Consider the following 12149-nt stretch of genomic DNA (forward strand, 5'->3'; position numbering starts at 1 on the left):
TCTGGACTACCTGGGATCTGACCTTTGGTACCCTCTGGAGCCTCACAGGTTCCTCGGACACCATGGTAATGGTACTGGCCTGCCTTGTCCTACCTGATCCTCTTCCAGCAGGTCTGGCTGCTCGAGCTCTCCTTGAATTCCCCATCCCAGTGCATAAGATTGAAGACACAACTGGAATTCACCTCAGGTTAGAACTTTGAGTTTTTAGACTCCTGTTTTCCAAGTTGAATCCCAGGTTCACTGCCAACCTTGAGCAAGCTCAGGAGAAAGAGCCTCCAAGGCCTCCTGAGCAGCCCCCCATCTTAAGCACTGTGAAACAAGCCCAAGACTCTTCCCTGAAGCCTCTGATCTGCCTGAGCTCTCTGCTTTTATCATGACTCCCATTATTACACCTTCTCAGTCCTAAGAGAGCTTTTTTATCCCTCACAATGTATATTCAGATCTCCATAAGGTACCAAGAGTGAGCTCTAAAGACAAATCCTCAGTACTTCTACATGGGTTTCCTCTATGCTGCCTCAGTAATTTCTTGTAGCTTTAACCAACTGATTTAATGAGATTGGAGGATTTTTTGTTGCGTCATAATTGATTCTGAGGGTAGGACAGCGAATATTTCTTTTTATTCTAGACTTTGTGATATGGATATTTGTCCTGCCAAGGTTCAGCCTGGTAGTTCAAAGCAGCAACACCAAAACAAGAGAAACCTCGTATTTATCACTAAGGATGGGACAGGCAGGGTGGTTCTTTGCCTCAAAATCTCTGTTTGGCTTCATGGCTTTAGCACTGGCTTTTATCCATGCTCCTGATATGGGAACTGATATCGTATAAGATTGTTGGTGGGAAGATTTAGGTTCCTCTCCAGTTGATAACATTTTACAAAACATTTTTTGCAAGTGCATATCCCAAACCAACAATATCTGCTTGGGTCACTAACACTGTGATTACTGAGAAGGGGCAGGTCTACCCAGCTGCAGTACCTCTGCTCTACAGGGGTAAATATTCCTGAGGAGCTACTGCAGACCAAAGGGAAGGAGTCAGTGAATGTTTCTTTTCCTGAAAACCCCAAGGGTGTCTGCTCCCAGAGCAGGGTTTCAGCTCCTCTTGCCAGAGCAAAGTTATCTGAGGAGCAAAGCTTGACAGTGACTTCTGAGGCTCAATGCAGATGGAACGTGGTGTGGTGGAACTCAGCAGCCCACAGCAAATGTGAATCATTAACGGCCATAAAAGGAAGGGGAGGCAGCAAATGTGACTCATTCCATCAGTAGCCACCAGCTGCCATCAATCCCAATCCCAAATAACAGAGCCAAGGGCTGCCTGCCAAACTACCTGAGTTAACATGAGCCAAAAGATGAAAAACTGTCTCAAAATTGGTTATTTCCTTTCTCCCTTCTCTATTTTCCTTCCCTTCCATTCCTTTTTCATCTTTTTGCCTTATGCTTTCATCCTTTTCTCATGGATTCTTTCCTTTGGCAACGTAGTTCCCTGTGCCTTCTTTCCCTGTCACTCCAATCCTGCTTTCCTTCTGCCATCTCCTCCCTGACAGCTGCTGAACTTCTGCTCCTCTCTGGCTTCATTCCTGTGAAACCACCTTCAACTGGGGTAGCAGAAACCAGCCAAGAGCTCCAAGAGCATTGTCCAAAAGCCCCCTGCACCCCAGATGTGCTGTGCCAGGCCCACTCCAGATGATGTTGGTCTTTACAGCAGGACCCTAACACATTTTAGCTAGGCAGGGTCTTGGCAGGTGTCCCCCTGCCCCCAGTTTGCTGCTGGTTAGGTACAAATTCAGGCCCTGAACACTGCTCCTACAAAGGGAAAACAGGGATGTGAGTGGAACCAAGGGATAACCCATTGATATTAGTCCTATAAAATGCTCTCCTTTATGATTGTGTGTTCAGTCCTGCCCTAAACAAAGCCTTAACCATTTAATTCCCCTGATTATAATACTCAGTCTTCAGCAGGAGAGGCAGATGATCTCTGATCAATAAAAAAGCAGTTTAAGGACTCTGTTAGGTCTTCATGTGACTGTTTCTTTGATGAACAGGAACCTCTGTGCAGAGATTTCCTGTGAAGTGCTTTTGTTACTTTTTTCCCCTTTCAGTGCCATCTAAGCAGCCCCCAGGACTCCAGCAGCTGCTCCCATGGGGAGGAAGAGGTGGTGCCAACTCTGCTGCTTCACTTCAGGCAACAGTGTCCCACTAGAAATTCATTCCTGGCTCCAGAATTGGCCAGGTCACAGCCCTGAGCAATCCAGAGAAGCAGAACTGCCTTAGGTGGGCTGGAGTAAAGTGATGTTATCAGTGAAAGAGAACCATAAACCCTCAAATTCAATTTCCTAACACTGACCTTTGGTAGTTGAGACAAGCATGGCTGGAGGTCGAGGCAGCATCAAGCCCTGGAGGTAATTTTTTTTTTCATCTGCTCTCGCCCCAGCTGGTAAAGGACTCTGAGAGCTGCAAAAAAATGATAAATATGAAATGAAAAATATTAAAAGGTTCTGACTCAAACCTACTTTCTGTGACAAATCCAAGGCCACAGAAGCTTCTCTGGTAAAACTGCTTTACTGGAAAAGCCATTTCAATCCCTTGTCCATGACATGAGCTGCATCAAGGTCTCTCTGACTGAACATCTTTTCATATTACTCTCCCTGAGGCTCTCTGTGTTCAATTAAAAGTAGCTAATGCAAAGTAGCCAGCTTGGCAAAGAAATCTGGGAATCAAGAAATATGTCAGGCTGCACTAGCAGAGCTTTTCCCACCCACAGACACATCTTAGTTGCTATTCACTTTGGGTTCTTTAGGCTGAGTTTAACCAGTCTGAAGGGTTCGTGTTAGGCAACAAGCATGATCCAGTCTGGCAGGGATGTTCATGCCAGCGAAACTTCCACAACATTCCTGCACATCCAAAAGGACCCAATCAGGGCAGGGTGAACAGAAGGTGTGGTTGAAAGCCAGGGACTGACTGTCTGGGAGCAGTTTTGGCTGGGTCTGTGAGCTCAGGCTGCTCAGGCAAACCTGCCTCATCCCTTGCCACCACCACGGAGCTGGCTGGAACACATCCTACTTGCTCACTCCCAGGAGCCCACAGCATTTGCAAGTCTAATCTGAAAAGGGCAATCTGAGCTGCAGTTTGTATTCCTGTCTCCCAAGAGACCAAATTACCAGCATTAGGAGAAAGACAAGTGCATTATTTAGGATGTAGCACCGCTCCGGACTGAGTTATACCCGAGGAGCAGAATTCATCATCTTTGTAAGAGGAAAAAGGCATCCCTGAGGAAAATAAACAAATAAAGAGAATGAAACTTGGCCAAATTGATTTTTTTTCACATCTTAAATGTAACAATGATGAGAAGCGCTGGTTGTGGCCAAGCAGAGCTGAACTCTGACACATAATCCTCCACAGCAATCCACAGGTTAATTCCACATGGATGAGCTCTGCCACTCACAGAAAGCACTAAGAGCAGTGCAGAGGATCTCATGTCCAGCCTGCTGCCTCTGACTGTGCCACCCTGTCCCCAAGATTAGGCAGGATCCCTAAAAACCTCTCCAGAACCTGCAGGTCTGAGCTTCCTCAGCAAGGTTTCTCATGCAGTTAAAGGTTTATAAGCCACTCTTCATTTTCACACACTTCTCTCATCATCCTACAAAGAACCTTTTCCTACTGAATCCCTTTATCAGTCAATATACAGGGCAAACCCAGAGGTTTCCTAGGAGAGGGTCACTCACTGGCACACAGCCTTGTAGCTCTCCTCCAGCTCCAGGTTTCCAAATCGTGCAATAAGAGTATGAATTACAGGCCTGGATACCAGGGAACAGGGAATGGGAAGCAACTGCAACTGTCCCACACCTGACACATCTAAGAACTGAGAGAACAGGAGCTGGAGCTGTGGCAGAGGAGGTTTAGGTTGGAGATCAGGGAAATGTTCTTCCCCAGAGGGTGCTGGGCACTACCCAGGCTCCCCAGGGAATGGGTACGGCCCCGAGGCTGCCAGAGCTCCAGGAGTGTTTGGGCAGAGATGCACAGAGTGGGATTGTTGGGGTTTCTGTGCAGGGCCACAGGTGGGACTGAATTATCCTTGTAGGTCCCTTCCCACTCAGGGTATTCCATATTCCATCATTCTATGATCTGCTGAAGAAAAAAGAAGGATTTCTGCAGACTGCATAACTGCCTCGGAAATACAAAAGTAGAGGAATTGCTCCCCTGCACTCCTGTGCTTCAGGACCTTTGGAAGGCTGACACAGAGACCTCTGAGCCTGCTTCCAGGGCTCACTGCCTGTGGAACAACAGCTCCAAACTATCCAGGGCCATCACCTGGAAGCCAGGGGCAGGACTCCAGCAGCTCTCCCTCCAAACCAGAGGCACAGCTCCCTGTGCACCCGGCTGGGCAGGGGCAGGAACACGAGAGGCTCGCTTTGGCTCTGGGCCCATGGAGAGCCTTGGGTGATGTCTTGCAGGGTGCCATGGGCTTTGGGCCCTCTCACACCTAATGCCAGCACTGGGGGCACATTGTCAGGCTCTGAAGTGTAGGAGGAAGGCAGCTTTTCTGTGGAAACAAACACATGTGTGAGTAAAACATGGAACAACCCACCCCAAAGTCATCCACTCCACTCAAGGGCTCTTTTCAGATCTGTAAGAGTTAGATTTCAACAGAGGAATCACCTGGTTACCTTCCCTGGGGGAGAGATTCTGGGAGCACTGTACACTTTTACCCAATAGCAAACCTGAGGTCATTCAAGGCAGTCAGTTAAAGAAAGAGGAATTGGTTGCTTCATGTTTGCTTTGTGAAAATTTATTACAGAGCAGGTGATGCACTGGAAGTGTCCCTGCCTGTGGCAGGGGTTGGAACTTGATGGTCTTTAGGATCTTTTCAGCCCAAACTGTGACTCTAAGTCAGCACTTCAAGTTCCTCTTGCTCATGACCACAAGCAGTGCTGGGGGATTGAAGTACAGGACAAAAACAGGGGCCTGAGGAAAGGAATGTGTTTGAAGGGGATCAAAAACTGGAAATCTGGAGACTTCCTTTTTGCATTATTTCCTTCTGCATTAAATACAGATTTTGTATAATGCTGTAAGGTCCAGGCAAATATTTGATTTGCCACCTTTAATTTTCGGCCAAGATTTGAACCCTGACTTCCCTTATTTCCTTCAATATCTCTTCCCCATGACTCTGGCAAACCTTTCTCCAGCACAGTTGGGGCCCAGGAAGTAACCCCAGAAAAAGCAAATTTGCCTCCTTTCCAGTTCTTACTGCAGATGTCAGAAAAAGCAAAAAGGTGTATGATTTTCTTCCCTTAGGTTTAAAAACATATTCAAATGTATCATTTCTTGCATACGAATCAGAAGGCAGAACACAAATCTCCAGAGCAGGTGGATAATGGAGCAACTGGCTGTAAATATTTAAAATAAAAATTTTATTTTATTTAGCTATCAAGCTAAGGGTAAAAATCTGATTTACAAACTTGCACAGCAGTTCTCAGCTCAAATGAATTGTCTCTTCATTTGAAATATTCTTAAATAATGGAGCATGGTACAGAGCATTGAAGCAGATCTGCTGCCTGTCAGCTCCTAATGACTGCTGGTTTTATTGTTTTCTTATTCATTTCTGGAGCCCTCCTCCATTTCTCCAGCTCTCACCAGGAATGTGTTCTGTGCACAGCACCCAGACAGCTGCAACTGCAATCCCATTCCTAAGGCAGTCTGCTCCTATTGCTTTTAAATGCAAAAAGGAGTGAGGAGTGTGGGGGATTCTCTTCTGCCAGAGGAGAAGGAAACTATTTCTCTCCCTCTCAGCCTGCCTGTGCCTTTCCCAAGAGAAATGGATTGTCTGGGTGAGATGTTGGCACATCTGAACCTTCCAGAAGAACCTTCTGGCTTAAAAGGAAGCACAGGCCACAAACTCTGCAGCTAAGGGAACACCTGTTGCTCTGGAGTTGCAGTAGCAACCAATAATATTCCATAGGCTTTAAGACAGTCTTCACTGTCTCTGTTTCTCAAATGGGAGAAAATAAAGACTTGAGTGGTACATGCCAGCATTTAACACATTGGTGTCTGATGTTCAAGACTTTGTGATTTGAGTTCAGAGGCCCAGATCATGTTTATTTACCTTATCCTGATGGTCTCCCACCTCAGACGGGATTCTGTTAAATAATGTGACATTTTGGTGATGGTTTATCAGACAATGCAATTACAGGACAGATAAATCAGTACTCCTGAAGTTCAGGAGTACAGACAATGAGATGGGGGAATTGTGGAAAAGGGATGCTGGATTTTCTGCAGCTAAAACCTTCAGGAGTATCAGTGGAGAACTAAATCATTATGTTTAACTCACATGAGCCTATCCCTGAAGCTCAGGGCACTGAAATGTGGGAAAGCTCACTGCAAAGGAACAACAGCTAAAGTTTGAGACCCCAAAAATGTATCAAGGGTTAAAAATTCAACTCATGGATATTCAACACTGGGAACAAAAAGAAAGAAACAGTCAAAGCTACTCTATAATTTCTTTTGGGAAAGATACAGGAACTGATAGAGCAACCCTCATGCAAATCTGACTCTCATCACTCTCCACCTCAGTGCATTTACAGATCTGTGCCCTCCTCAGCATCATGGAAGCTCTGGAGGAGAAGCAGAGCTCACCTGAGCTGGAGAGCAGCAGGTCCTGCCCGGGGTAGAGCAGGCGGAGGCCGCAGACATCCAGGCCAGAGCCCAGCAGCAGCTGCAGAGTGTGATGGGTCTCCAGGGGACTTCGGAAGAGAGCCTCAAACAGCAACACCATGGCAACCTGCACAGCCAGAGAAAAAGATGGAAAAATGAGGCAAATGCTCCCAAGCCCACCTCAACCTCAGAGCTGCAGCCCTGCTGCTCACCTCTAGTTCCCAGGATGGATCTGCACTGCCAGAGCTACAGAGAGGCTTGGATTTGGTTTCTGTTTATGTGCAGTTCCCACAGAGGCTTTGATAAATCACAACTATCAATAATTATAATTTAAGCTATTTCTGCTGATATAACTTTGCCTTTTGTCACATAAACCTACCAGTGAAGAACTGCAAGGCCTCTGGGGCACAGCCCACAGTGCATCCCTTCTGCTGTTAACTTTGTGCAGTACCATTTGCTCATCTTTCTGGATGATTAAATAGTAATAGACCAACTGGTTGTGTCTTTATAACTTTAACAGCCCCAAAATCAACACTAAAAAAATAACAAAAGGCAAACACATCACTGGTACTGTCCCAAATTTACACTTCAGAGTCTTCTTTATCAGCCTAATCCAATTCAGCCCATCCTGATGTGGGAAGATATACACCAACACATTCTGAATGTTTATACCCAAAAGGGAAGCAAATTATTATTATTTTCCCCATCAGTGAAACAAATTGTTTAAAAAGCAAGCGCTTTATGACAGGGAGCTGTGTGGTTCTGTGGATAATAAGTTGTCTAGCTGGGGATCAGATGATCTGATTTTCTGGTCCCAAATTTGGGCATGGCTCTCCTGGATGTTGAGCAGCTCAAGGATTTCCCCAGCTCAAGGTTTATGGCTGCAGCAAACGCCAAATAAATCCATCACTACTGGACATAGAAATGAAATGCTACTGCCCCATAAAAACATTATGAGGCTTTACCATCATGATAAATGAAGATAGAAATTTACTCAAATCATATAAAAGTGGTCTAATTAGGAATAAAAGCTCCATTTCTTTGTTTGTCTAGCTCAAGTTCTCCTGCTATTAATCCAGTAACGAAGGATTTTCCTGTAGCTGCTCTGAGTCCCTGGGGCTGCCTGGGCTTGGGGCCAGCTTTGAAAATGGAGACATCCAGCAGTGGGAAGCCTCAGGAAGTGCCAGTCTCCCCTTTTCTCAGGAGCCTGGCACTTGGCCTTACTCTCCATTGCAGCTTGGTTGAGTTGTGCCTGGCCTGGTCTTGGACATCACCAGTTCTGGCCACTGGCTCAACCCTGGACTTTCTGCCTTGGCTTTGTCACTGGGGACTCCCCCCTGCAGGGCTGTGCCCAGTTCTGACGCCACCAGCACAAGAGAGATGTTGGCCTGTTGGAGCAAGTACAGAGGAGCCCAGGGAAATGATCCAAGGGCTGGAGGCCCTCTGCTCTGGAGCCAGGCTGGGAGAGCTGGGAGTGCTCACCTGGAGAAGAGAAGGCTCCAGGGACACCTCAGAGCTCCTGCCAGGGCCTAAAGGAGAGCTGGAGACAGACTGGGGACAAGGGATGGAGGGACAGGACACAGGGAATGGCTTCCCAGTGCCAGAGGGCAGGGATGGATGGGATATTGGGGAAGAATTGTTCCCTGTGAGGGTGGGAGGCCCTGGCACAGGGTGCCCAGAGAAGCTGTGGCTGCCCCTGGATCCCTGGCAGTGTCCAAGGCCAGGTTGGACATTGGGGCTTGGAGAAGCCTGGGACAGTGGAAAAAGTCCCTGGCCATAGCAGGGGGTGGTGGCACTGGATGGGCTTCCAGCTCCTTCCCACCCAAACCAGTCTGTGGCTTTGTGACTCTTGGCTGATCCCCATTACTGCTGCTAGCCCTGCCCTGCTCTTCTCAATAACAACTCATTTCACATGGATGAGTCCTGAACATTTTGTGCTGCACTCCTAACCAAGAGCTAATTGAAATCACTCTAACCTTCTCTTCTCCTGGGGTAGAATCAGTACAATTACTCTCTACTTATCTGTACAACACACACCGTCACTGAAAGCCAGGCAGTACCAGAACCTTCACAAATTTCTTAGAATGTTTCTGAGCCCAAGTTTAATCCAAGTTGTGCTGTTTACTGACTTACAGTCAAGTGGTTTCAGGTTATCAAAATTTTGTCTACTCTAACAGATTTGCACCTGGTTGGCAGCAATTTCTCCAACCCACACGTTTCAAGGTTTAATCTTCTGTGGCTCAAAGCAATCAGCACATCAGTACTGATGACATAAAATACTCAGCTGATATATTTAGGTCTGAGAGAAAAATACTTCAAGATCAGTATTTGTACCAAAGCTCTAGATTGAAATATTCCAGGGCACTTAATTGTCTCTCAGTGTCCCCCCTCAGCCCCCAGATGAGGAAGGAGGAGGTCGTTTGTTGCTCTTTACCTCGGTGTCTGTGTTTCTGCAAGCCTCCATGGCACTGCTGTCAGGGAAGTGTTTGTCATCACTCTCAACTGTCTGCCAGTAAAATCCCTTTGGCACTGCAAACACCTTCTCCACTGCCTGAAATGCACAAAGGACAGCTCTCACTTCCATGTTCTCTTGGTCCCTTAAAATAAATCAGGAAAACTAGGATCTTATGGCCACAGAGCACACAAGGATACAGCTAGTGGATTAAACACAGCCCAGTGTTGTTAATTTATATAATTTGCTTTCTTGCAACTATTCCAATAGCTCAATTTAAGTGAAATCCCAAGAATATGAATCTGCAACTGCTTCCCAAGAGCCTGAGCATTCCCAGGGTCCAAACCAGTGACTCCCCAACACGCAGAGCACCCACGGACATCACCAGGAGCTGCCTCCATCAGCCGAGACCTCAATTCCCCATGACTGAGCACTCAGCAGAAAAAGGCTTTGTGGAAGCAATGCTCTAATTAACCAATCAAATGGAAGGCTAGGGAAGGGATTGCATGAACTTCTACATGCCTGTAGCCAAAATAGCACATTTCTCCTGTGCTCATGTCACCACAAGTGACACATATCTGTTAGTCTCATTGTGCCACATCCTCATGGATAGGCAAAAAACTGGCATTTAGGTCACAGCTCGACACAAGCACAGCATTTCCCCAGGCTCAGCACCTTATTTTGTTTCTCATCCATTTTCTGGGCAGCCAACCAAGCATCTTGAACAAGTGAAAGTGTAAAGATGTGTCACTCAGGAGAATGTGCTGTGACTGCACGCTCTGACTGCACGCTCTGTAAGCAAGGCCACAGTCCAGGGACAAAGGCAACTCTTGAAAGTCACATTTGTCAGCTTCTGGTTAGAGCATTCCAGAAATACAGATGCATTTAGGCAGAGTTCACAGTGGGTAGGAATCATTCCAGGGATGAAGAAAAAAAAAAAGTCACTTTTAAAACACAGGCTCAGGTGTAGCTCAAAGCGGCTTCACTACTTTTAAAGGATCTACTTTGATTTACACTAGGTGTTAATTTGTCCTCAGCTCATGTGAACTGACCTTTTCAAAAACAGAAAAAGAAATTAATTTTCAACATGGTCTCATCAGGACTTTTATGATGGACAGAAAAGGGGCTAACCCTGCATAGAGAAGCATCCACTCTGCATTATGAGCTCCATATAATGAAGTTTAATTGTGTAATCACCTGAGAGATTTCAGGTGCGCTGCTTGGCAAATGATAGGCACTTCAGAGCATTCCACAAATGTTTCAAAGTAACAACCAGAAAATGAAATTCATTTGAATATTAAAACCCCTCTGACAACTGCCTTTCCACTTCAGTAACCTTTTGTATTGTCTCCTTCCTCTATTTCCTGTGTTTCATGAGATATTTGCCTGAAAGCAGAACTGGGGATTTCACTTTTCACCCTGTTTCAGCCAAATCAACTGCACCAAACCAAGGGTTTTGGCATCTCTCAGTGGATCTGTCCATTCTGTCCTGCAATCCATCATTCTCCAGCCTTCACTGCAGATATTACACTTGGTTGCTGTGGAAAACATCATCAGAGGAAAAGTAGATTTAAGGAAAGGGATCTTCCCCATTTCCAGTGCATGATGCCAGATCCTACCTGCATCAGTGGTACAGTGCAATGAGTGCAGACAAGCCCTACAAAGTGGAAATGAAGCAAAATCCCAGCTTCTTATTTCTTCCAGCTGTTTCTTGAACAAACCTCATGTCTGTGAATGTTCCAGAAGTAAAAGAAGGAACAAATGTGGTCAAACCAACACCAGTCTCTATTTTCATAGAAACCTTCAGTATAATCATCCAGCTCCAGGACTTGGGGTGGAAAATCCAAGGGGAGCACCCTGGGGCAAGCTGTGGATCCATGATGATCCCAGGATGCTGCTCCAAGGCCACAGCAAGGAAGAAAGGCCTGTAGGAATTGTTCCTGTCATCTGTCACATCTATTTTCCAACAGCCAACCTAAATGGGAGTTCACAAACCAACAGCAACTTGAAAAGTCTTATTTCTCCCAGAAAATTCTTCTCCTTGTGAATTAGAAAATAGACAGATGGCTGCAGGATGAGAAACCTGCTTTGGACAGCCTGGCTAAAACGTGCCAGTGGAGAGCTCCTGACACATCTTTCCTATGCCATCAACAGGAAAAAACAATGAGAAAGTTACTTTTTCCCTGTGATGTAGGAGAGAATTGCATGGAGCTCATGAGAATTGCATGGAGTTCTGAGCTGAGCCCTTTTGGACACAAAAAAAAGAGAGGGACCCTCTGCAAGCAGCTGCAGGAGACTTCTACTGAAATAACTTGGGCACTATTTCAGTTTATGATACTTCAATGTTACTTTTAATGTCCCACAGGAGGGTAGGTGTGAGAATTGTATTGGTTTTACCTCAGGGCTGGTTCCTCTCACTCCTCCAACATTACAGCAGCTATAAATCCTTTCCCAAGCCTGTAGAAGCATCAACTCTGAGTGCTGACCTGTCCCCTGGTGAGAGGAGAAGAGACCTCCCCTTCAAACCCTGCAGAATGGTGAAGAGGCAGTCCAGCCTTTGATCCCATCCCTGAAAACACCTCTCCAGTGAGGCTCTGAGCTCTGTCCCAACCTCCCATCTGGGAAAAACCTTATCCCAGGGAGGAAGGTTCCCTGCACTCAGCCAACAGCAGCTGCACAGCCCCAGGGACACTCTGACTTCTGCTGTGACAGGTTTCAAACCCCAGACTCATAGAACCATAACCATGTGTGTCTGCAGGGCTTCTTACAGCACTGACATCCTCTCCATCCACACTGCCACAATCAAGGGGAGCAGGGAGGGAGGGTACATCCACAAACTCCGGGTTTTAGTTATTCCTTTTTGCCAATTTATCCTTATTTGGTTTGGGTGACAAATTCCAGCTTCTGCCGCCTTAAGACACTGGAAAAGACCACTTTGTGCCACAGCTAGGACTGAACACACACCAGTTTTTCCAAAAGCATTTAAAAGACACCCCAAGCTCCTGCTTTGTTTCAGATAATATTACCCATATGAAGGCAGCCAGTTCTGGGAA

At 46.2% G+C, this 12149-nt stretch overlaps 1 protein-coding gene across 1 annotated transcript in view; it reads right to left on the reverse strand.

The window, feature by feature from the left end:
* DNAAF8 (dynein axonemal assembly factor 8) overlaps nucleotides 1-12149 on the reverse strand; it is an 85310-nt gene that overhangs the window by 35297 nt on the left and 37864 nt on the right. The window contains exons 13-17 of the mRNA XM_062503351.1: nucleotides 9079-9195; nucleotides 6627-6771; nucleotides 4305-4536; nucleotides 3719-3790; nucleotides 2341-2447 (exon numbers count right to left, since the gene is read on the reverse strand). Coding sequence (XP_062359335.1) covers nucleotides 2341-2447; nucleotides 3719-3790; nucleotides 4305-4536; nucleotides 6627-6771; nucleotides 9079-9195 — 673 coding nt within the window. The remainder of the gene's footprint in view (nucleotides 1-2340; nucleotides 2448-3718; nucleotides 3791-4304; nucleotides 4537-6626; nucleotides 6772-9078; nucleotides 9196-12149) is intronic.

This window comes from Cinclus cinclus, chromosome 16 (assembly GCF_963662255.1).
Source record: "Cinclus cinclus chromosome 16, bCinCin1.1, whole genome shotgun sequence".
Lineage (NCBI taxonomy): Eukaryota > Metazoa > Chordata > Aves > Passeriformes > Cinclidae > Cinclus > Cinclus cinclus.